General features: G+C 40.5%; 1 protein-coding gene across 1 annotated transcript; it reads right to left on the bottom strand.

Moving 5' to 3' along the window:
• Nucleotides 1–117: 117 nt before the first annotated feature.
• On the bottom strand, nucleotides 118–23,556 carry lmtk2 (lemur tyrosine kinase 2). Its single transcript, XM_030140390.1, is given in 15 exon segments — nucleotides 118–1,930; nucleotides 3,331–3,543; nucleotides 4,256–4,388; nucleotides 4,477–4,961; nucleotides 5,020–7,577; nucleotides 7,707–7,856; nucleotides 8,569–8,690; nucleotides 10,311–10,395; nucleotides 12,338–12,468; nucleotides 16,482–16,569; nucleotides 16,917–17,035; nucleotides 17,214–17,290; nucleotides 17,619–17,772; nucleotides 17,979–18,112; nucleotides 23,045–23,556. Coding segments are annotated over 15 exon segments (4,581 nt in total). The 5' UTR covers nucleotides 23,148–23,556; the 3' UTR covers nucleotides 118–1,901.

The following is a 23,556-nucleotide window of genomic DNA, read 5'->3' on the forward strand; positions in this document are numbered from 1 at the left end:
AGGACAGAATGAGTTCACATCTGCTGTGTTTTCATTTAACTGCTTTTAGCCGATGACAGTTGTGATATGTTCCTCTGATCAGTTTTAAATTACAAAATGAAACCGCACACCTTTAACTCAGTTACATCATTTCCCATTTACAGACAAAAAAATTAACATTTATATACATCAGTACAGTTTAACATTAAGTTACATTTCTCAAATGTGCAAGATTAAGCAAATGTATACTGTAGTCAAATAAAACGAGATTTCCTTAAATAAATGTTCAAGTTTAACTGAAGCACAGGCTGCTGGTTTTTAAACAGGTGAAGATACAGTGCCGCCTTTATGAGGGGAGGGAGTGGAATCTGTAGCTTCCTATAGGTGGTCATCAGTAATTAAACAGAGTTTAGAATGACACCGTCAAAACTGTACAACCTACAGTTTTTTGTCAGTTTTCAGTGAGGGACATATATTTGAGAATCATTTGCATTAACCAACCCTGTGCAGCCACAGAGAAAAACACAACTAAGCGTTCTATGGGATGAAAATGCCACGTGAACAGGCTAATTGAGTTTGACACAGAAAACAAAGGCAAACGGGTAACTCTGTTCATGACACTGAATTTGAGAAAAAAGCAGCAGTGATTTTTGTTCTAGTAGTGACTTCCTGTGAAGCTTAAAGTCCCTGCACATTACCAAAGAAATGCCGCCGCCGCCACCAGCTCATCAATGGACATATACGTCAATCATAGAAACTAATTAAGAAATCCATTGCACATTTGTTTACAAACAGCTCAGTATATTTCTTCATTCAGACATTAAAAAAAAAAAATCCCACTGAACATGTGATCTGAAATCTGCAGTGATAGCAAATGGAGGAGTGCGGCTGTCTTTACAGCAATAACAGGCACTGTGATAAAAACCCAGTGACACATAAACTGAGAGCATCTTCCTACTCACGCCGGAGCATAAAACGAAGTAGCAGTACAAAAAGCTGTCAGTGTTTTCTTTCACTTGTCTTGGCATCTCCTCTGTAAGAGTTGATGTGACAGTCCATACGTTCTGAGACGTCTCAAAAGATGAAACTCCGCTCTGCGATGTTCCTTTCGAACATAAATGAATGAACAAACGGTGTCACCTCAGCGTGACGGTGAGGGGTTGATAGATAAGGTAGTGATCCGATGTGTGGATTTAAGACCTTCTTATCCAAATAATGCTACAGAAGGATATCATAGTCGTAGAAGTTGGAGCAAGAGGTTATGAAACAACAAAATCACTCTTTCAAAAAGGCAACCACTGAAATAATCGCACAATATGAAAGAACAACATTAACAATGTTACAGAAAAAAAAGCTGAGATCTTTTTAGGTTTTTTCTCAAATCAAAGAGCTTATTCCTATTTGGCTGCAGTGACACATTTGCCAGCCCAGTGTGTTGAATCCATTTTCTAAGAACAGAAAAAGTCAAGTCTTTTGTTTTTTTTTGGTGATGCAAAAGTACTGAAGGAGGAGTGCACTTGGACACACAACAAAAACAAGCAGCCAAACACCTGGAATGCGCTTGATGAGTCTTTAAAGCAAACATTTAGAAGCTAGGCCCGGTTTGTAGTGTTTAGGGGTTTTCTTTTCCTGCCCAAAATGGGATTGCACTGAACTGAAATGACGCACACTGATGGAGCTGGACAGGTGATGAGGCTCAGACTGCGACTGCCGGGCCTCGTCTATTTTATTTGCTCAGAGTCAGTTACAGCCGTTGGTTTTCGTGGCCGTCTCCGTGAAGGTAGAGAATAGTTCTGCCTGAGAGAAGCATCCACGGCTTGCACCATGTCATCGGTCCTTATTCGGCCATTCTCCATTCCCAAAAAGTGCGAGTGAAGTTTCATTTCTCGACCGCGTGATGATAAATGGTCTCATTTATCGCACTAGTCTTTTTCTCCGTCTTCGCTGCTTCCTGAAGTGAACACAGAACAGAACAGAGTCTGAGCATGTGCAGTTATTCCTCCAACACCACTACCATCACTTTAACTCTACTGTTGCTGCATACTGTGGAATTTAGGATTTATTTATTTATTTAACCTGGTAAGTTAATTGAGAACTGATTCTCATTTTCAATAAATTACAAATTAAGAAGTTATTTTATTATTTTTTTAAATCTCTTTTACATATTTTATGATAGTCTTTATTGTACCCTATTTAGCTTTAATATATTTTATTTTAGATTTTATCCTTTTACCTTCTATGCTACAAAACCCACACCTGGGTAACTGTATTTTGTTCTACCGTGTACCATTGATCAAACAATATCAAAAACTGAGTCTGGGTTAATGTGACTTAAAGACATGCAATTCTACTAAGATTATAATATCATAACTGATGCCGCTTTTCCACTGTTAGTAGTAGCTCACTGAGTAGGGCTGGTCGTCATAGCAACTCAGCCTAAACTATTGTGACACTGTCTTCAGTGTGACTGCGAACACAATGAAGGATGATGAAAGTTAAAACTGTGATTTTAATGCACAAAATTAAACATTATATGGATTTTTCTGTGAGAGTATGTCGTTCACAGTTTATAAAGATAGAGGTGGTTCAATCATTTGTTCAATCTGAGATTTCCAGTTAGCTTGGCTCTGTGTTCCATATCACAACTTGCATGTATATATTGATCCAGTGATAATTCTGGATTGACCAAACCAGGTTTGGCATCATTTCAGTCTGCTTGAAACCTCTGCAAAGCTGGGGCTTGGAAAATTATCTGAGAATGGGTTAGTGCCAGAAAAGCTGTGCAGATTCAAGGTGATATCGACAGTGAAAAAGGGGCATCTTGTAGCCACAGCGACCTATTAAATAATAGAGACTTCATTGATCCTTTGCAGGAAATTATTTGGTTACGACAGCAGTAAAAACACACCGCTAATAGATTCTCAAATATGATGACATTAGGGCAACTTTCACACCTTCAACTTTTTTAACTTTGATATGAACATTTTGATACAAACACCAAAACCGGAATGAAACCACTGTACGAGATGGTCTTGATCCGGATCAAACTGATCAATGGTTTAGTTAGTTTTTAGGATGGTTATGACTTTCAGACCAATTGCAAGAAGTTAAGTACAATAAGTTGAGTTTTTAGGAGAAATATGGACCGGCAAAGTAAGAAAAGGTTAAATTGAAATCGAGAATTGGGAGAGAAATGGCATCTGAATATAAGGAAACTCTGGTAGCAGTAAATAAACCCAACCTGACCAAATGTCTCCAATGTAACAGAAACTTAAAACCCTCAGAATAATATTGGAAAGGTCCCTTAGAATACCTCAACGCAAACGTACTGAGATCGTCTGATTAACTTACCTCCTTGTTCGATGTCAGAGTCGGTAAGATGCGTCAGGGAGAAGCTGGCTATGCTGGCGGGTGAGATGGAGAAGCGGGAGTAGCTGGAGGAGCTGGTCCAGCTGGGCTCCAGGACCCGTCCAACTGCAGGAGCAGAGAAGCCAGAAGCAGCAGATGACGACACGGCCTTAGGCGCTGGCGAAGAGAAGTCATCGTCCCACTCAAAACCACCACCTGCAGAGATTCATGAACGAGTTAAAGCAGTGGGGTCGAACACATTTTAGTCCAGGGGCCACATTCAGCCCAATATGATCTGAAGTGGGCCAGACCAGTAAAATAATAACAGTGGGAAAAGTTAAAATGCATTATGAAAATGTTTACATCTAAAAAGTTTCCTTAAAAATGTAAATAACATGAACAACCTGAAATTTCTTGAGAAAAATATGTGCAATTTTAACTATGTTATGCCTCAGTTTATCATTTACATATATGTATTACAACTTACAGATCAGAATGGATCTACAAACACATTTAGTAACGGACAGAATATTGTTGAAACTGGACTTCTCTTAAGACGTTTCAATTGCTTCATATTTTTTCAGATTATTCGAATTAGTTTGTAAATGTAAACAATTTCATGTACTTTAACTTTATTAAACTAAAACAAAGAGACTAAATTTAGAATTGCCAGGATTTATAAGATATTATGATAGTATTTTACTGGTCTGGCCCACTTGAGATCAAATTGGTCAGTATGTGGCTCCTGAACTAAAATAATTTTGACATGCTTGATTGTTAATATCTTCAATTTAATTTTTGTTTTTCACAAGTTCATCCCAAGGGTTGGATTGGACCCCTTGGTGGGCCGGTTTTGACCCGCGTTTGACGTATGTTTGACACCTGTGAGCATCTATTCGAGATGTTTTCAGTGGCTGTGTAGGGTTACCTTCTTCGTCTGTGGAGCTTTCAGAGTTGGTGAACCTGTTCAGGTAGCTGGCAGTAGACACTGGGCTGTTAAACTCTGGGACCTGACTGTTGGAGCCGGAGGAGTGGTCACCCAGCTCCTTGGTGGGGGTCTCCTAAGGTACAATTCATCAACTTTAATTAGACCACATGATGAGACAACAGTAACAATACACCACAAGAGTAGGTTAGGCAGACGTTTACCTGGTCAAACAGGTAGACAGTGACATCATCAAAGAAGGACACAGCTCTCCTGGAGTTGTCCATGTTGCACCGTGCAGGTAACAGGGAAGATGACGCCTCAATATTCAGGGAGGTGGGTTTCAATAAGCTCTTCAGATTCTTTGCCCTGCTATCATCAGAGACGATAACTGGTACCGTGTGCACTGTGTCGTCCTCACTCTCTGAGCTGGAGCTGTGGATACGGTATGCCCGAATGTCGTCATCCGAGTCGTCGCTGTTCTCATCCTCCTCGTCTGCCTCCATACCGTCCTCGTGTCCATCTAAACCCGAACCGTCCCGTCTACCCAGGTAACGCCCCTCCATGTCGGGCTCTTTGATTTTAAGACCCTCACTTGCATATGTTCTGGTTAGTTTAGCGTGAACTGCGGTCTCTGGCGGGGGCTTTGATATCGTAGCTGATGTGAGTGGAGCTGAGGGCGGGACTTCCTCTAGAGGTGAAGGTTCCCCTCCTTGTGATGGGTCATTGTATCCTGGCTGATCCGAAGAGGTTGTGTCTATGAAAACCTCCTCATTGTGACTGCTGAGTGATTCTACAGGTTCTTTCGGACAGTTCTCCAAAAGATCTGGATCTGCTTTTGGTAAGATGCTTCCCACATGTGGATCAGGACTTTCTCCAATATCAGCCCTGTGCTTCAGCAGCTACAGGAGGTTCCTGCTGGGACATTACAGCCTCTACATCTCCTGTGGTGCTAACCTCCAGAGCTATTCCTCCACTGGCTGACCCACTGACGCTGCCGGTAGAGCTGCTCAGGCATGTGACCTCCACAGAGCCTCCTGCAGCTGGTTCTTCAGACTTCTTCTCAGGCTCTGATTCATTGTCTGAGAAGTAGGCGGAGTCTCTGTAATTACTGCCCATGAGCGGTTCCTCAGCAGGAATGTCGTCATCTGGTTGTTGGTCCTCACTGGGATCTTCATCACGAGCATCCAGCATGCCCTCTGCTTCAGAGATGATGATTTCTGGTGGAACCAGATTTAAAGCAGCTGTAGCCTCTTCAGGATCTTCTTTGGCGACACCTGTGCCGTTTTTTACAGGAGAATGATCTTTGACGTTAGGCTGAGAGTTCCATTCAGGAGACTCCAGGTTCTCTGTTTCGTAGCCGCTGTCTGCTATTTTGTACGGAGGCTGGAGTTTGTGTTGGGTGATTTGAGCGTTCAGCCCTTCTCCTTGTTCACCAAACCTGTGAATATCAAGAGAGTCTAAAGAGTCGGGTGTTTCGATGGAATGATCTACAGTTGGTAATGTAGTCGACATGCTGTCTTCCAGTAAACTGTCCTGGCTGATCTGATCCAAAGAAGGCCCCGAGACCAACAGAGAAGATCTGACGAGAGGATGCCCGTTAGCATCCATAAACGATTCTTCATGGTCAGACAGAGTGGTTTCCAGTTCCATGTCTTCAGCATCTTCAATTAGTTCACTCAATAGATCATTACTTGTTAGATCCTCACTGTGTCCATTGTCTGAGGGTAATGCTTGGACTTGCAAGTTTTCAGGCATTTTACTTTCTATGAGCTGATTATCATGTGAGGCTCCAAGTTCTTCTTCAAGGCTGGGGATTTTGGCATCTGTGCACATTGAGTCTGTAGTGGCACTTACAGAGATTGCAGGGGTGTGGCCATCAGCTTCACTTATGATAACCTCAAACCTTTCTGAGGTAGAATCAAAACCAGAGTCTATACCTCTGTCTGAGGATTGCAGTAGACTGAGGTCTTCAGTGGAAGAACTATTTCTAACTGGCAGCTGGTTGCTTAAGTTGTCTTCTGTGACCACTGTGATAGAAGGCACCGGTGTTTCGTTGACTACCATGGACTGACATAACTCCCCCAAACTGGTATTAGAGTCTGAAAGGTCCTGTCCTGATGATGTGCTACTTGTTACAGGCTTTAAAAAAGTTTCTGCAATGTTTAAGCTGCCTAAATTCTCTAAGTTGTTCCAAGACCTCATTTTAAATGTTTCCTCTGGTTCATGGGCAAGACCTGGTGAAAGGAAATTCTGCTGTGGACTTGAGAAACTAGAACCGACTTTAATCAAGCTGTGGTCTTTCAAAAACATGAAGTTATCTGTTAGTTTTTCAGTGTTCAGAAGCCTCGTCACATTTGGGTTCTCCGTCTCCACTTCCACAGAACCCGCCTGGTGACTGACTTCTGAACCATCCCCTAAAAAAGGCTCCCCAATGCTTTTATCTGGGTCTCCCTCGTGGGTTTCTAAAGGTGCAGATTCATGGAAATGGTTGCCGTTGCGTTCAGGAAGCTCCATGAAACTCTGTCTCCAGGAAGGAGAGTCCTCTTGTTTCGACCCTCCCTCAGTGAAAATGTTGGTGTGGTATGGGCTGTCATTTTCAAGTGATGACCAGATGTGGCTGTCTGGTAAATAGGAATCCTTGGAATCAATACTTTGGTGGAAAAAGTCAGCATCAGTACTGGACTCGTCCAGGCGGACATCCTGGAGAATGACAAAGTCTTGTCGGTTTGAATTCAAGTCCATATCTTGTCCTCTTGTACCATTTTCCCCAGCCATACTTTCCCCCTGTTCTTCTAGTTGAATGTAATACTCATTCCCATTAGATGGCTTCTGTGCATCAAACACTGGCACAATCCCAGGAATTCCTGAAGGGGTGTTAGCAGATTCTGTGCCCGCTGCTCTGACAGAAGGATCTGGGAAATGAGCCTGGATGTCTTCACTGGAAACGGGAAAGAACATGCTGTGGTAGTTGAGCGTTGTGTCCATGCCTGATCGTCCATGGTTGCCATCGTAGTGGTCATGCTTGGCTGCCTCCCAAACATACTCGAAGCTGAGGCCTTTGCTAGTTTCAGTGACAGTGAGTACTTCATCAATTTCTTGCCGTAGGGCGTCATCAGCAAACTGTTCCAGGATTGGGAAAGAGGAGTGGCTAACTGTGGTTTGCCGTGTAGAAGGATTCGGTTTGAGAGCATCCCAACGCTGCTCAAAATCTTCCTCTATGTCCTTCTGGCCTTGCATTCGCAGGTAGATGAGCAAACGGTGGACTTCCTCCGCCGTGGCGCGCTTGTCTGAGGACAGCCAGCAGAACTGTAGGACCTCGTACCTGTAGTTGCAGGAACACACATTTAAAAAGTAAATCCTTTTGAACTTCATTTAAGCAACACTACTAACAATTCTCAGGGGCCACACTGTCTGTATTAATACAGAAATTATCTTGAGAATAAAGACTCACCATCTGTCAGAATAAGGAAGCTCCAGCTGTGGCTTGAAGAGTTTGACTTGTTGTTCTTTGATCACATGATTGAGAACTTCCCGGTCCGATAGATGTGGGTACGGCTGATTAGCATTCTCAAAGAGCTCCCACAAGGTTACCCCCAAGGCCCTATAGACATGTGAGGACAAAATAGCTCTTGGAAAAAATGGAGGACAGATTCTATACATTCCAGGTTCTGCAAATGACCCTCATAAAATAAGGTGCTAAGAATCTCAGGCCCACTCTAGGAAAGCAAACAATGGTACTGTCAAACGTATATTTATATATGTATAACAATCCATGATGGAGCTACAATATCAGGAGCTTAACTGAAGCATTTTATTAAAAGTGTTGTGGTCTGGACATTAGACTTTGAATCTTCACATATCCTTATTCAGGGGAATATGTAGCTCTTGAAACCAGACCTGGCTTATGTAACTCTGCAATTTATGACCGGAAAGCATTTGGGCAATGAGTCGTGAAGTGAAGTGAGAGGGGGCTGAAAAGACTGTACTGTGTGGAGGGATGCTTAGGGCTGCCGTGTCAATGTCTTATCCCTTTTTTTGGACATAAGCCAGATTGTTTAGGGTGGACAGTTTGTGGTATTAGGTGACAGGATTTGTTTTTTATAGCAATGAGAAAGTGTGCAACAAAGCAATGTACTGAGATTTTGTTCGGCTTTCAAAATATGCTGCACATGACCATGCTGACCTCCTATGAGCGTGAGAAAGAGTGTAAATACAGTTGATTTTTCATTATAAAACAAATTGAAAAATTATACAATAGGCTTGTAAAAATTTTGTTGTACTTTCTGACGTAAGTTCTGTAACCTGGTACCTACCACACATTGCTTGGCTTGGTCTGCTCCAAAGTTATCACGCCCCCATGGCGCTCGCACACCAACTCAGGAGCCAACCAGCGGAGGGGTGCAAATACATCATCCTCTGTGATGATGTAATCCTCCTATAGTAACATTGGATACAAAAATAGTCAGAAACAGTACCGGTAGTTAGCAGGCTATGGTACAAAATGTGAATTACGTTGCATATAATGTAATTGTAAAACCCTTGAATTAACAAACATTCATTTCATTTTCATTAATATTTCCAATACAGTCCGTTCATGCTAACTTTGCTTCTTTTCTTCACAGAAATAGATTCACTGGATGACCTTATGGGTATTAACTTCATACAGTCAAACTGACGGATCAGCAGTGTTTGAGAAATGTGGCACAGACAACTGCCTTGGGACATAAGCAGTGTTTCAGATTACGAGAGACAACAATTCCTTAGCAAAATAAACAACTGGTTGAACGCAAACATATGCACAGACCCTGTTGAAGACTTATTTTCTGTCAAGTCCTGTTGGGTTGTCTGCCACAGGCTGACAGAGCCAAGTGTTCAACAGTCGCAAAAAAGGTTAACTAGGATTCACTGCCTTGTAGTTGTGTTCCTCCAGCAACCAGTCAAGACATAGCTCACATCTATATCTGCCCAGAGTCATATGTAGGCAAGATTAGTGTATTTATGGGTGAAATTTGTATTGTTATAATTAGTGTATGGATTCTCGAATTAGAGCCATATGAGTTTTGTGTCTGGCATTAAAACTTAATCACCTTAAAAATTACTTTGCTTATTTTTTGTTCCTGTTGTTATAAAAAACATCAATATATTAATGCACATGGTTAATTTTAATGACAAGATACTTAAGGGGGACCACCAGACAAATATATCCAGTATGACTTTTCACCTCCATATATAAAATGTATTGTATTTTATATTCCTTCTCAAATATTTACCCCCCTCCCTATTTCTATTCTCTATCCTCTGATTGGTAATCTTACATCATTAAACATAAGTGATAAATTTAGCAAAGCTGGACAAATTAGAATTAGAGCCCTATGAGTTTTGTGTCTGGCATTAAAACTTAATCACCTTAAAAATTACTTTGCTTATTTTTTGTTCCTGTTGTTATAAAGAACATCAATATATTAATGCACATGGTTAATTTTAATGACAAGATACTTAAGGGGGATCACCAGACAAATATATCCAGTATGACTTTTTACCTCCATATATAAAATGTATTGTATTTTATATTCCTTCTCAAATATTTACCCCCCCTCCCCATTTCTATTCTCTATCCTCAGATTGGTAATCTTACATCATTAAACATAGGTGATAAATTTAGCAAAGCTGGACAAAATGTGTCTTTTGGTTCTCATCCTTCCTTCCATTGCAAGGTTCTCCTTTGTTTAACCGACTCCAGGTGGCGCTGTTAACTTCAGTGGGCCTTACTATGCAGTCATGTATGTCTAGACTGCAAAAATTACAAAATTCAGTCTGGTTGTGATCTTAAAGAGATTAATCTGAGTTTAACATGTGTACAGTGTGGTCAAATCTTCATAAATCAGATTGTGAATTCCCCCTTTCAGCAAATGCAACTGAAATGACATTATGACTCTAATGGTTAGAAATATATGTGCGACAAGCCTCAACTGTTGTCATGACAATATGTAAATACAGTAATGAGCCTACATCTCAAAGCAGGAAGCATCTGAAAGTGAGGTGATTTGCTGCTTACTTTGTATCTGTAGGGTCCGATTCCATAGTCTCCCACTTTGACTGTAAGATCTGCAGTCAGGTAGCAGTTCCTCAGAGCCAAATCACTATGAAAGTGTAGAGGAAAACATCAGCATGTCACACAGGGATCAAAACAAATCCACAAATTGGTGACAGGTGACGCTCACAGAAACGTCTGCATTAACCGCTGAAAAAAAAGAAAAAGTCAGATTGTGCTTGATCCTCCCAGTCAGTTAGTTGTGTCTACTGTTTCATTTTCCTTTTTGTCTAAAAACCAAAATTAAAGACTGGGGCTTGATGAACAAAATCCATCTTACTGAGATCATCAAGGAATTCATTATCTGCTCTTGAACTCCAAGACTGAGATTACGATGGAAGAGCCAAGCACAGGGGAATCTGGCAGGGATCACAAATGACTTTGGCAACTTTGGCATATTAGCACAAGGAGCTAATTTGCCTTGGCACTCCACATTGCAAAAAACACTCATACAGGGGCTATTCCTGACTCGTGCATACACCAATAGGAAATAGTTGCTAATGTCATTCAAGCTCTGTAACCTTTTTGTGTGTTTGCCAGGAGAGGGCGTAAGACGCTGAGGCTGTTGGTGCGTGCAGATCAGACATATGGTCATTTATTTGACATACATAGAGGCAGGCTTTGGTTTCCCTTTAGCCTTGTGGCATTCCCTGTGCGCAGGTTCCAAGTCCCTTCTACTCAACTAACGACAAGCACTGCTGACACAAGTGACACAAGGAGAGACTGTCAATCCCACTGAAACCTCTGGAAGATAAATGAAGATTTATTTTAAACCACCCCGTCTAGCGTCTTCTGCTGGTGACTCGGGGTCGAGCATAGAGTAACGTGGTCGTTATTAAATGGATCCAACATCTTAAACCTACAATAACATCTGAAGATATTCTTTCCAAATATTTGACATGACAAACTGCAAAGTATTTACAAATGCAGTCTGAATATTAGCACTCATATTTTGACATTCTGAGGGTTAACATAAGCTTTAAGGGGGTAAATGAATACTCAGTGAACACTCACAATAAAGACTTAGACTGACTGATGACAGAAAATCATATCAGCAATATAAAATTTCCCCCATGTATGTGGCACTCTCATTTGAAATGTAACATTATATGAATTCATATAGCTCTGTGTGTGTGTTTTGCTGTTTTGTAGCCCATTATCATCTTTGTGCTGCAAAGGTGAAGTTCAAGCATTGGACATCAGCCCCTGCAGCACCTGCCCTGACAGCTCTGTGTCTGTTCCTCCTGTCAAACTACTAGTATAAACCCATGCTTAGAGTTCACTTTGCATATTCTGCGGCCTTCAATATGAAGGGCCATAGAAATATTGTACTATAATAAATTAATCCAGATGAGGGAAAGCCTGTTGATTTGCAACACAGATGATAACACAAGGTCCAATATGAGGCTATCCATTTACACGCAAAGAGCAGAATCATCATATCCCTCTGGCAGCGGACAGCTGACACTGTGGCAATGCATGGGAGCTGTGTAATTGGAACCCTCTGGGCTTATTCTGAGCATGCAAGACAGAGCTGATGAGTTGAGCATCGTATGTTACCCTCAAGCCACCCTTCACGACACCCCCTGTAGCCTGTTGGCTGCTAGCAGTCAAACATCCAGTACACGCAGGGGTAAAAATGAAAATGAAACACAGCCTCTCTTCTGTACACACCTTTTTTGGAGAACACTGGTACTCTCATGACTGGAACACAACGTACTAAAGTAAAACAACAAGTATTTACAATATCTTTCATGATTTATGACTTTACTTTGTAACACTATAAACCCATATATTTATCATCTAATGAAGGCCCATAATTTATGAATCTATGAGAACAAATTAAAAACAAAGCAAATTATGTATTTGTGTCTAGCTGTCACTGACAGAGTAAACATTATTCTAAAAGAACTGCATGGGAAACACAGTGTTCAGCTTAGTGGGTCTAAAACCTGTGAGCTTGCTTGAGAGTTGCAATTCTGAAGTGCTACCTGTGCAGGAAGTTGTGTTTGTGAAGGTGAGTGACACCGGCAGCTATTTCACAAGCCATCCTTTGTAGCTGCAGCAGCTCAGCATTTCTGAACATCCAGTCCTGCTGAGACAAATAGCCTCGCAAATCTCCCTGCAAAAAAAAAAAAAAAACACAAAATCAAACATGCGTGACTTCATTAGGTCATCAATACTTAACACAAATATTTACCAAATCCAGCAGATCAACATTTTAAAGCTGTCAGAGGACGTTAACAAATTGTCTTTGTTAAGTGTATTGTGCAGAGGCCGCCACAAAGAGGCAGTAGACTCTCCTCTTCCTGTCTCCTCAGCACTTCTCACTGCTGATGTGTGAGAGGACCAAATAAGGGTAACACTGTTTAGTGGACCTCAATGCTGTGTCACAGAGATTTATAAATAAAAGAGCTCAGGTCAGGTTCGTGAAATCAACTGTCTGTGTCTGGTTGGGTTTCGGAGCCAATGAGAAGGAGAGGAGGAAAGAACAGGGTGTCCCCGTGAGGGATGGAGGACTATCCACTTTGAGCATTAATTACATCATAACACAATTCACATAAAAAGTCTGTTTAGACACCAGGCCTGCAGGGGTCCTTTGATGTCAGACGGCATCTGAGGAACTGTGAATCTGAATTACACCACAGGTCTCAACGGTGTGCAGGTTCACAAGCTAGTACTGCTTGAGAATTTCTCTGGACACCTGTGGTTATCATTCACCCAAAACAGAGTCTATACACTGTATTGACTGCACTTTACCTCACTGACGATGGACCACAACATACAAACAGAGTTTATCCTAAAACCCACTTTACTACAAGATCAACTTGCCTTGAGAAAATGGACTGCTAGTATGAATCTGATTTGTTAAGTGTGTAAACAAAGGGCCATTTACGCTACATGTCCCTCTGAGATCAAGTTCACCAGAGTGGGTGTGAAGGAGACTACGATTAAGCAGCAGAATGGGGCTCCCCAGAGAAATGAGCTAATAAGAACATACTGCACACAGAATATATGAGGTACCTCTGCCATGGCACTACAAGCAGCTTAGATTAGTTGACTCGTGTAATCACCACAGTTTGCGTCAACCAAATTAACCCCTGCATACACACACATACCTGCATGCACTCATGGGAAAAAAACACACGCACACTACAAAGCTCACCAAACCACAGCTCTAAGAAGCGTGCTTCACAGAAAAGCTATATTAAATGTATGGTAATCGATACTCTTTCCCTGTCTTTATTTGTGAAGGCTCTGCAGCAGGTGATTAGGACAGAGTTCCACAGGGAGGATCCAGTGCTGTTAATGAAACAATATTAACTGTGAAAGGCCAAAACAATTAAGCCCTGTGCCTGACCCATTAATAAGTAAGACTGTTCCAAGTTCCATGACCAAATCCATGTCTGGTTCTGAAACCACATGACCAGGTTATGTAAAGAAAAAAAAATAAAATCATTTGAGCTATTTTAAGTAGCTGCGGTTACGTACTGTTACCTCGTGTGAAATTGATGGTGGAGCACTAAAAAATTGCAATGTTGTTCTACAATTTTTCCCACAGCTGCTAAGGCAAAGGGTTTGACTAACAAATATTTTGCTGTTAACTGACGCATAACCAAGGATATGTCGTCAGCAGAGAAAGTTGTGAAAAAGATACCGAGCTTAGAGATGTCAAAAAAAGACTCAAGGTCTCAGGGTGACTTCCCATTATTAACACGTTCAAGACCAGAGCATGGGAACAACGTTAAGACGACTCCTCCCACTACAGTGATTGGGGCTTTAGTAATAAATGCATACAATCAACCACTTTTTGGAAATCTTAAAGTTGTCTGGCTTATGCCCAGGTTCCCTGAACCAGAGAGGGGTCTGACTAATGTCCTGGCCCGGCACCAGGCAGGAGACCCACGCATTAGATGCTGTCAGTCATGCTATGGTATGTGACATTCTGTGGCCCCTCCACCAGTTGCTTGATGTATTTTGATGTCTAAAATGCTTTGAGTCAGGGTTACCCGGCACGGGTGATATGGGACAGAAAAAACACCATCAATCAGCAGCCTGTCACTGTGAACGTCACTGTATATTCGCTTTTTGGGATTCACCTTGTCTACTAGACAGCTGTGGTGTCACATTTCATGTTTCGACATCGAAAAGATGATTGACATGGACTTAAGTTGTAAGAAACTACTGACAAGTGGCGTTTTACTTTATATTCAATTAGAAAGCTTGTTTGAAGTTTATTTTCCACATAAACTGAAAGTCCTTATGTCCAAAGGTACACAATGCAAGTCTTTATGCTTAAAGAAATCTGTGTTTATTGTATTAAAAAAGTCCCCATGTGGGTAGAGTTCTCAAAACCCTTTATCCAAAAGAGGATAACGAGCGCACACATCACTCAGTTGTGTTTCCCTCACACATTATCACCTTCAACATACAGGACCTAGTCTTCACCACGCTATCTTCCCTAATGACTTCCAGACACTTGTGATAAGTCATTCACCTTGACTCATTTCCATGTCCTGTCATTACTACTAGCGCTGGCTGTGGAAGACCACAATGCCAGGACGTCGGCCAAGCCCAGGCCAGCTGACAATACACTGGCAAGGTTCTGCAATGTCTGGCAAGATGAGTTAAACAAGACCAAGCTGCTGGACACCGTGTCAGACAAACTGCACGACAAGGTGGAAGTCGGTGGATTATTTCAAGGTAACAATTACTCTACAAAGGCACCAAAATCCAATGGAAATGGGTGACCTGCAACAGGCATCAGGGAATAAACAAACACCACGGACACAGAAACTATCAAGGAGACCTTAAAATGGGCAATTGTCAGCTTTGATACTGGGCTGAATGGTTAGCTTTCAATATTAAAAAAAGCTAATGCAAATAAAATGCAAATCATCAAATAATGCAAATAAAAAGAATGCAAACAAAAATAACAGTCTTGGCATTCTGGACTCTTTGCTATTATTATAGGTGTGCATAAACATAAAAAAATATTTCAGTTTAATTACATTTTTGACATGAACACTTGGCAGTTGTACAAAAGGAGAAAGTCAATCTGGAAACAGCTACAAAAACAGACACACCTGTTCCAGTGCAATGTAACTCTGGCAGTACTATTTACTACAGTATCTTACATAAAACTGTTTTTAGTTTGTTGTTATTCTCAAAGTTACCTTGATGTGTTTTTTTTTTTTTTTGGGGAGGGGGGGGGATACACAATTAGATAAATAGGAAAACTGCAACTCTTGCAAAGTACTCGATTTCTTGAAATAAATGCTTTTACTATTCAGACAAATCCAACAAATGCCAAAGATGTGTGTGCTTTTACTGACATTTTTGAGTGTGTACACGTGTTACAGGACACCCCAACAGTTTGGTTCAAAATAGCATAGTTTACTTTAGACTGAACTCCTCAGTCTCTAGCATACACAAGGTGTGACACATAAAAATGCACAAACACAGCAACTGGTAGAGGTGACACCAGAGGAGCGTAAATGGAGCCCCTTGCTTTACTGGGTGAGGTGGGAATGTGAGAAGTCCCAGGCTTAGACTAGCAATGCCCAGTTTAGAAGGAGGAGAAAGGAGTGGAAGAGGGCGTACAGGGAGTACCCTACAGTCAGGAACTGACCAACCCAGAATAGAAAAAGAGGAAGAGTGAATAAATCAATTGCCCTGATGGACTCTGAGTCACTTCAATATGTTATTGAAATGTCAAAATGAAGAAGGGTAATTTGAGGATGGGACAGAGGGCTTTAAATCCAGGCAGACAACTGGGTAGGTCAGCTCATTTTCAAGAGCCTTGCCCTATGAATCTGTGGACTTAACAGACTGACAGGGGCTCATTGGCATATTCTCGTTTAATGAAACCTATAGCATAAAGAAGTGCTGAAATAGCTTCAGTAAATAAACCATTTGTAATCCTTGCACACCAGTATGATGACTATATATTGTTCTTAGTAAACTATGAGATTTCATTAATTTTCATTTTTATTCTGTGAGCTGTATTTTATTTAGTATCTGAAAAAATTAAGATGTGACAATACAACTTTTAAGACAAACTTAATGTATGGTTATAATAGTCATCAGTCATGTGTATTGGATTTACATTTAGAGGGACGTGCAAGCACTCACCATTTCACAGTACTCAAAGACAAGCAAGAAGGGAATAGCCTCGACACACTGTCCGAGACACTGCAGAATGTTTGGGTGCTGAAGCACTCTGCAAAGACAAAATCATTTAACAATCTGAGATGCTATCCTCTGAATGTCAGTAATAAGCAGTGATACAGCCCACCATTTGTATTATTATGTTATTATATGATTTAAAGCATGATTAACTCTAATGCAATCTGCAAAAAGAAAGGTAGAGGGAGCTACAAACATTAAACTGATGTCATAATACTGTTCTCCCCCATTATTGTCACATTATCCCCTAATTTAATATTATACATTGTAGTCAAAATTAAATATCTGCATTGAATTTATTGACTAAAAACCTTAAAAAAAAAAGAAAAAAAAAAGATAACCCTCAGTCAAAATGGTCATGGAAATGTAAACTCTCTTTACCTGTATGGGTCTCCTTGCTGTAGGAAGTCATTCTGCTCCTTGGCGCTTGCATTAGCTTTTAACTCTTTCACAACCACTCTGGTTCCACCTGGATCTGTGTAGATTTCACTCAGAAGGACCTGATAACATAGGACAACAATGGTTGCTTTATGATGACCAGCAATAATAAGAAGGTTAGATAATCTGTGCTTAAACAGTTAAATCCAACGCCACATGACACCAGCAGCCAAATGAATTACACTATAGTTACAAGCTGCAGGGTGTGATTAAACCACAGATGAAAAAACAAATACTTACCTGTCCAAACCAACCGTTTCCAATCTCCTGGATGTAACTCAGACTATGGCGAGCTACCTGAACACCAGTGGATCCATCTGAGAAACCAACCACAGAGGAATGTTATAGAAGAATCTTGATTAAATAAAAATACTCTACAGAATAAAATTAGTATGGCTTTAGGTTTGACATTTCACACATGTTCAAACATGAAAAACAAGAGAAAACACACTGGGAATATGAACAATAGAAATTATGGTGAGGAAAACTAGCAAACTGCTACTAAGTGCTTAACATTTATGTACACAGCCAAGGAGAGAAAAATGTTAATATCTGGATGGTTCACGATTGGAGCGTTAAATATAACAATGTATTATCACTCTATAACACATGTTTCTGAGTACAGAATGTAATGACTTTATTAACCTGTGATGCGAGCAGGAGGCTGGAGATGTGGGGGTCCTGGCAGGGCCACAGGGGACACAGCAAGGGTGTACACCTCAGCTGGGGACTGCATAGAAGGTGTGTCCTCTGCCGGTGGGGTGAAGTCAATCTCATCGTCAAAGTGGTCTTCAAATTCCTGAGACAAAACAAGAAAAATAATCAGGGGGAAAATTCTATTTAGAGCAAAGTGCATGTGTGCCATAACACTGCATATCACATTTTTAAACAAGGGATGCTCCATTTATAGACAGTGTCTTTTAAAAATCTGCATTTTCTCAGCCAGCCTGTACAGGGCCAGGTGGAGCTCTGTCTGGCTGGCTCACTGTTGAAAAGGACTCTCACCTTGAAGTTGATCTCCCTTTCCTTGCAGCAGGTGACACAGTTTACTAGCAGCACAACCAAGGCTACAAGCACTGTCAGTGACAGCACCAGGGTCATGTAGAACGACACCGACAGCGGGTCCCCTGTGGTTGCACCTGAAATCAAGAAAACCAGCGTTAGTCCTGCTGGTGTACAGAAACTATTCTGAATCATTAACATTAGCATTGTATTATATTCAGGTTTATAAATATAACAACTTTCAAGACTTCAGAAAGGACTATGTTGTGTAACAGATATAGACCCAGAATGATTAGTCTTTTCAAACCCAAAATCCAAACTTTAACTCTTTGCAGATTTACACATTTGATAATTTATGTTAAACACAATGTTAAAATGGTTTAAAAAAAAAAAAAAAAAAAAAAAAAAAAAGACAGGATAAGTAATCTAATTAAAACCAGACTTTCTGATAATGTAAATCATCCTTATTTGGAGAATTGAAATGCTCTCCATCAGCCCTTTAAAGAGACAGTGGTGGGCTTTCTGATGGCTGATATTGCAGCAGTGGTGACAGCAGGTACAGGTCTGCTTTGGTGTAGATGCTGCTGGCCCAGCAGTTCAAGTGTCAAGGCTGACAGCAGCTCTGAAAGCCTCCCACTGTGCTGCTTAGCTGTTGCTCTTTCTCATTATAGTGATGTCGACCAGCATTCACACAAATGAAACCTTGTGTTAAGAAGTTTCCACTGAAAACTGAAATGAGTGGTTACGTGGACTGAATATTGAAACAATGTTTGTTTTGCAGTTCTAATAAAATCCCAACCCTGTGTTGGCTTAAGTGTGAGCCTGTCATGTCCACTCTGTCTCCTCATCTCCCACATGTCCAATATGATTGTTTAACTGCTCTCTTGTAAGGTATGACTACTGGTTGCTTGTGTTTCTTGTAGTCACTGCTGTAGTGAGTAAACAGTCACAAGATGTTAAAGGCTACTCCTCCCACGTGCAGCTTGTATTTATTTTATAGAGAGTCTGTCTCTGAAAAAGGGTGTACAACATCTTGTAATAAAATCTATGTAAAGGTTTAATTTGTTGAATTTTACTATGTCTCAATTTTTATTACACAATGATAAAAATACACACATCCAGCTCTGTACACTTCAAAATGCCATACGTGTGCATGTATTTCAGAAAAAAGAAGGAACCGAGATTCTACGTATGAGGCCCTCTTCCCTGTTCAAACCCTCCTGTGTTTTTTCTGTCTCCCACTGGTCGTCACGTCAGGTACAACTTGTCTGCTAGAGGGAGCCTCGACACCTGCTGAGTCTCCTTCTGCTGAAGTACAAATTCCTGACAGATGAAAATGGGTGCTGAATACAAACACACAACATACCTGTATTTTACTGTCTCATGTTTTCACATCAGCACAGAAAGAGGTAAAAAAAAAAAAAAAAACTTTACATAACCTTGGCCCAGCGTAATAAGCAAACAGCCAGAAAAAAAATGAACTGATTATTCCCACAAAAAGCTAAACTGCATTGTAGCAAAAGATATGGAGCAACGCCTCCCCTGAAAGCTTCTAAATAAAATATTCCTTAGGCAAACATGTAATGACAGCTTGCAAAGGGTAAACAAGGAGCTAAGTAAAGGCTGCATATGATCTCAACAGCGATCATGTCTGTTCAGATGAAATCAAGCAGCAATCACTGCAGCCCAACAGGGAGCGTTCAATATGATGCAAAGTGTCAGCAGTGACTGAGGTTCATTTCCTGTCTGCCAAAGTATACAAAGCCATCAATGACACAGATACTCAGGGCTGCTTAATTTAGTCTCCTAACTTGTGATCAAAAGAAAAAGCATCATGCAGTTTTTATGAAAGATGTCTGAGAGCCTTAGTTACGTTCTGAAATACTGTGATGCAAACGGTCAAAATCACTGATATCCCATTCCTAATAAATGGTATTCCTACCATTTTTAGTTCAGTGCTGCTCTGCTCTTAAGAAAGCAACAGAGAGCCAGTATCCATGGTAAAATATTGATGAGAAAAGGAATCAAAGATTAAATGGGTCTCAGACTCAGTGGATGTAGCTCTGAGTGGAGACATGTACTTAATACTGCTAAATAAAATCTTTCTGGTCTGGCAATTTACTGACATCAAGAGGAAGGTAACAGGCTTTATTTAAGCCCCATAAAAGCTACCAAAGATTAGAGACGTCTTTTCTGATTCTGACGTAGTGGAAGCAGACAGGAGGAGCAAGAATACAGAATCTGTTGAAAAGGGATGAATCAAATACACTCACTACACAAAATATCAACAATTTCCATTCACACACGAATATATATATATATATATATATATATATATATGTATATATAAAAAACCATGCCTTTTGTTAGTGTGTGAGAAAATACACAATATACATGGTCACTAGCCGCTATTGTTGAAGGTTTATGAAAGTCAGAACAGATTATCAGTCACAACAATCCAACGAAACTGAAGTATCTCAAGGGAAGGATCAGTGTTGTGGTGGTGAACAAAATGGAAAAAGGCACTATTTTATGTTAGTGCATCAGTTGATGTGGTGAGGGAAAAGGTTATAGATGTTCTACACTTAAAACATCAAAATTCCATTAAAAAATGACATTTATTGCATATATTTATTGTACTGTCACTGCTAGAACTGAGCAATCATTCGAAGAGCATTTCAATGATTTTAATAAAGACACAGCAATACTTCGTAACAATCCTGCAAAAAATATGGTGGAAAAATTGCTGGCCATTTTTAACACAAACTCCCCTGGAGCAACAGGGGTCCTTCAGATGCTTCAGCCACAGTTAAGATGGGCGAGCGACTGGGTCACGGCAGCTCTACATGGGATCAGTTCCCCTTGGTTAGGCCTTATCTGAGTCATGGGTTCATATTATGACTTGGCAACCCTGCCAAATGACTCAACTGGTTTTTAGGACCAATACGACAGGGAGCTGCCAGGTCTTATTTCGGTTCCACTGCATATTTCAGCAGGCATTCACGCAGAGGAGGAGCTGACCCATTTTTGCAGATTTCACCCACCAGAGTACAAAACAGAGGATGTCTGTACTTTGAGCTATGCACAGGATGGAGGACTGCACTGTCTGGTGGACAGGTTTGGGATCTGCCGAGCAATAAGCAGCAGGCCTCTGTCAAATAAAGGTGCACTAATTCTTTTACAATGGCCAAGCCCTGGTTAGAATCTATGTTTAACAGACAGTGCTCTTATCATTTTTATTTAAAATCAGCATAATAGTTCCACTATTACAACAACTGTAAAACAACACAGTGTAGATCAGGGGTCACCAACCCTGGTCCTTGACATCTACTATCCTGCATGCTTTAGTTGTATCCCTCTTCCAGCACACCTGATTCAAATGGCAAGCTCATCATCAAGCTCTGCAGAAGCCCGTCAGGTGTGCTGGAAGAGGGAAACAACTAAAGCATGTAGGAGAGTAGCTCTTGAGGACCAGGGTCGGTGACCCCTGGTGTAGATCAATAACTTGTACTTCCCTAATGCAAAATCTGCATGCTTTCACTTGTGTAATATACATATAATATACAAAAACTCTTCTTTTGATTATAAAAAATTATGAAAAGAAATAAATGGCTGGGCTACGGCAAATGGGCTCTGGCAGGAGTCTAGGTCAGCAATACAATGAAGCACCATCACCTAACAGTCTGGGGTGGTGGTCACTGAATTACTCAATACCAAGTACACACGTAACCACCACCTGACCGTTCCTACAGTTAAAACATTGACATTTCTGTTAAAATTTACCTACGCAAATCGTTTGAGTACTACGGAATGACTCTTCAAGTGACCAGCACTTTTCTTCCGTGCATGATTTCTCTCACAAACCTTAACCTTTATTAAAACTTAATCATCATTTCATGTATTATGTAACCCATCTGTATTTACTGGAAAATTATTGCCTAGGTAGGGCAAAAGACTGGTTGCCATGTAATAAAGGTATAAAAGCAGATTTATCTTGCTAAATGCACCTCTCGTATATTGTAGTATGATTAAGCAAACAGCAGTATTGCTAATCATTGACCTGCACTGATAAGACTGGAATGTGTTAGAGTTACACATTACAGGCCGTCACTCCCATACATTCATTTCTTCATTCATTAATTTTACGAGAAGCTGCTTTTAAATGAAGGAATCTTGGTACAAGATGACAACAAAAGAGAAATCTGAATCAGTTTATCTGCCTCCAAGTTATTCTAACATCTCTTAAACAGTACAAATATAGATTATATTCTTACTACTTTTTATCAATAAAAGGCAACTGAAATTTTGTAGCTTATCAATGATCCTTTTGTTCTTAGAAAATAATACTTTTAAGTTGAGCAGTTGACAAAATTTCTGTCCCTCCATAAATATTTCAAGATACTTCAAACCTCATATGATTAAACTTGTGACTGGACCTGTCAGACATCAAAGTACAAGGACAATATAATCAGCTTTGACCAGGTTATTCAAGGTGCACTTTAAAACAGGGAGAAACAATATTTTCCATGCTGGTAGGCCAACTATTCTATTGTCCCATAAACTTGGTTATATGTCAAAGACTGGACACACCTCCTTGAAAGGTTAATATCTTGCAGAGTCAGTTTTAACAGGCTCTACCAAGCGACCTAAGACACACTTTTTCTACCCAGAGACTTCCTTTGTTATGTTGAACATCTATCAGAGTTTAATCAATCACTCAATAACTGTTTTCTATCTGATGTCTGTGTATTTTTCTGATGATGCCAAATAGATTTTTTTTTTCATTGTCATTATCATTATCATACAGCTTACCATCATGTCCAAGTGAAAATCGTGACTACCCCGAAATTAGTATAAAGAAGTATTAGTAAAGGTGTGTACACACTGTAAACAACGCTCAGGTTAGCAGGAAACACAGGCAGACTGTTATGTTGTTAGCTTTTAGCTGCTGATTAGCAACAACTGCCCAAGCTAGTTTACAGACGCACTAATAGCAAAGCAATAAGAATTAACATATTGTTTCTTAATAAATAAACATTTGCTTGTTAGTGATCAAACAGCTGCTTTACCTGTTCTGTGGTGATACTGAAGGGGTACACCTTCAGTCAGCCAGAACACCGACAGGAAAATCCCAGTGGCCAGCAACAAAACATATCCATGACGGCTCCCCATCCTCCTAGCTTAGCTAACAAATGTTAGCTATAAAGAAACGATGTTCTAAACAAAAGATGTCTGGTTTGATACGAAATAACGTGTTTTAATCATTGATAATTAGTTCTACGTCAGTGTAGGGTTCAAAAACCAACATATTTATGCCTGTTTAGCAACTTGCTATTAATCGGCTAACTAGCTTCGGCTAGCATGTCAATGCTAATAATTTTAGCTGACGACAGCAGGCACCGCTACCAAACGCGTTGTCCCGTTGTCCATGGAGGCCAAAGGTGAGCTCACCTTTCGCGACCTATCATATTTGATATAGATACTATATCTCTACTAAAAGGAACCCATTTGAATTAAATTAATCAGTATCCCCTGACTATCATGAAACATCTCTCCTCCAAAGCGCCATGTTCCTGTACAA

Source organism: Sphaeramia orbicularis, chromosome 8 (assembly GCF_902148855.1).
Source record: "Sphaeramia orbicularis chromosome 8, fSphaOr1.1, whole genome shotgun sequence".
Classification (NCBI taxonomy): domain Eukaryota; kingdom Metazoa; phylum Chordata; class Actinopteri; order Kurtiformes; family Apogonidae; genus Sphaeramia; species Sphaeramia orbicularis.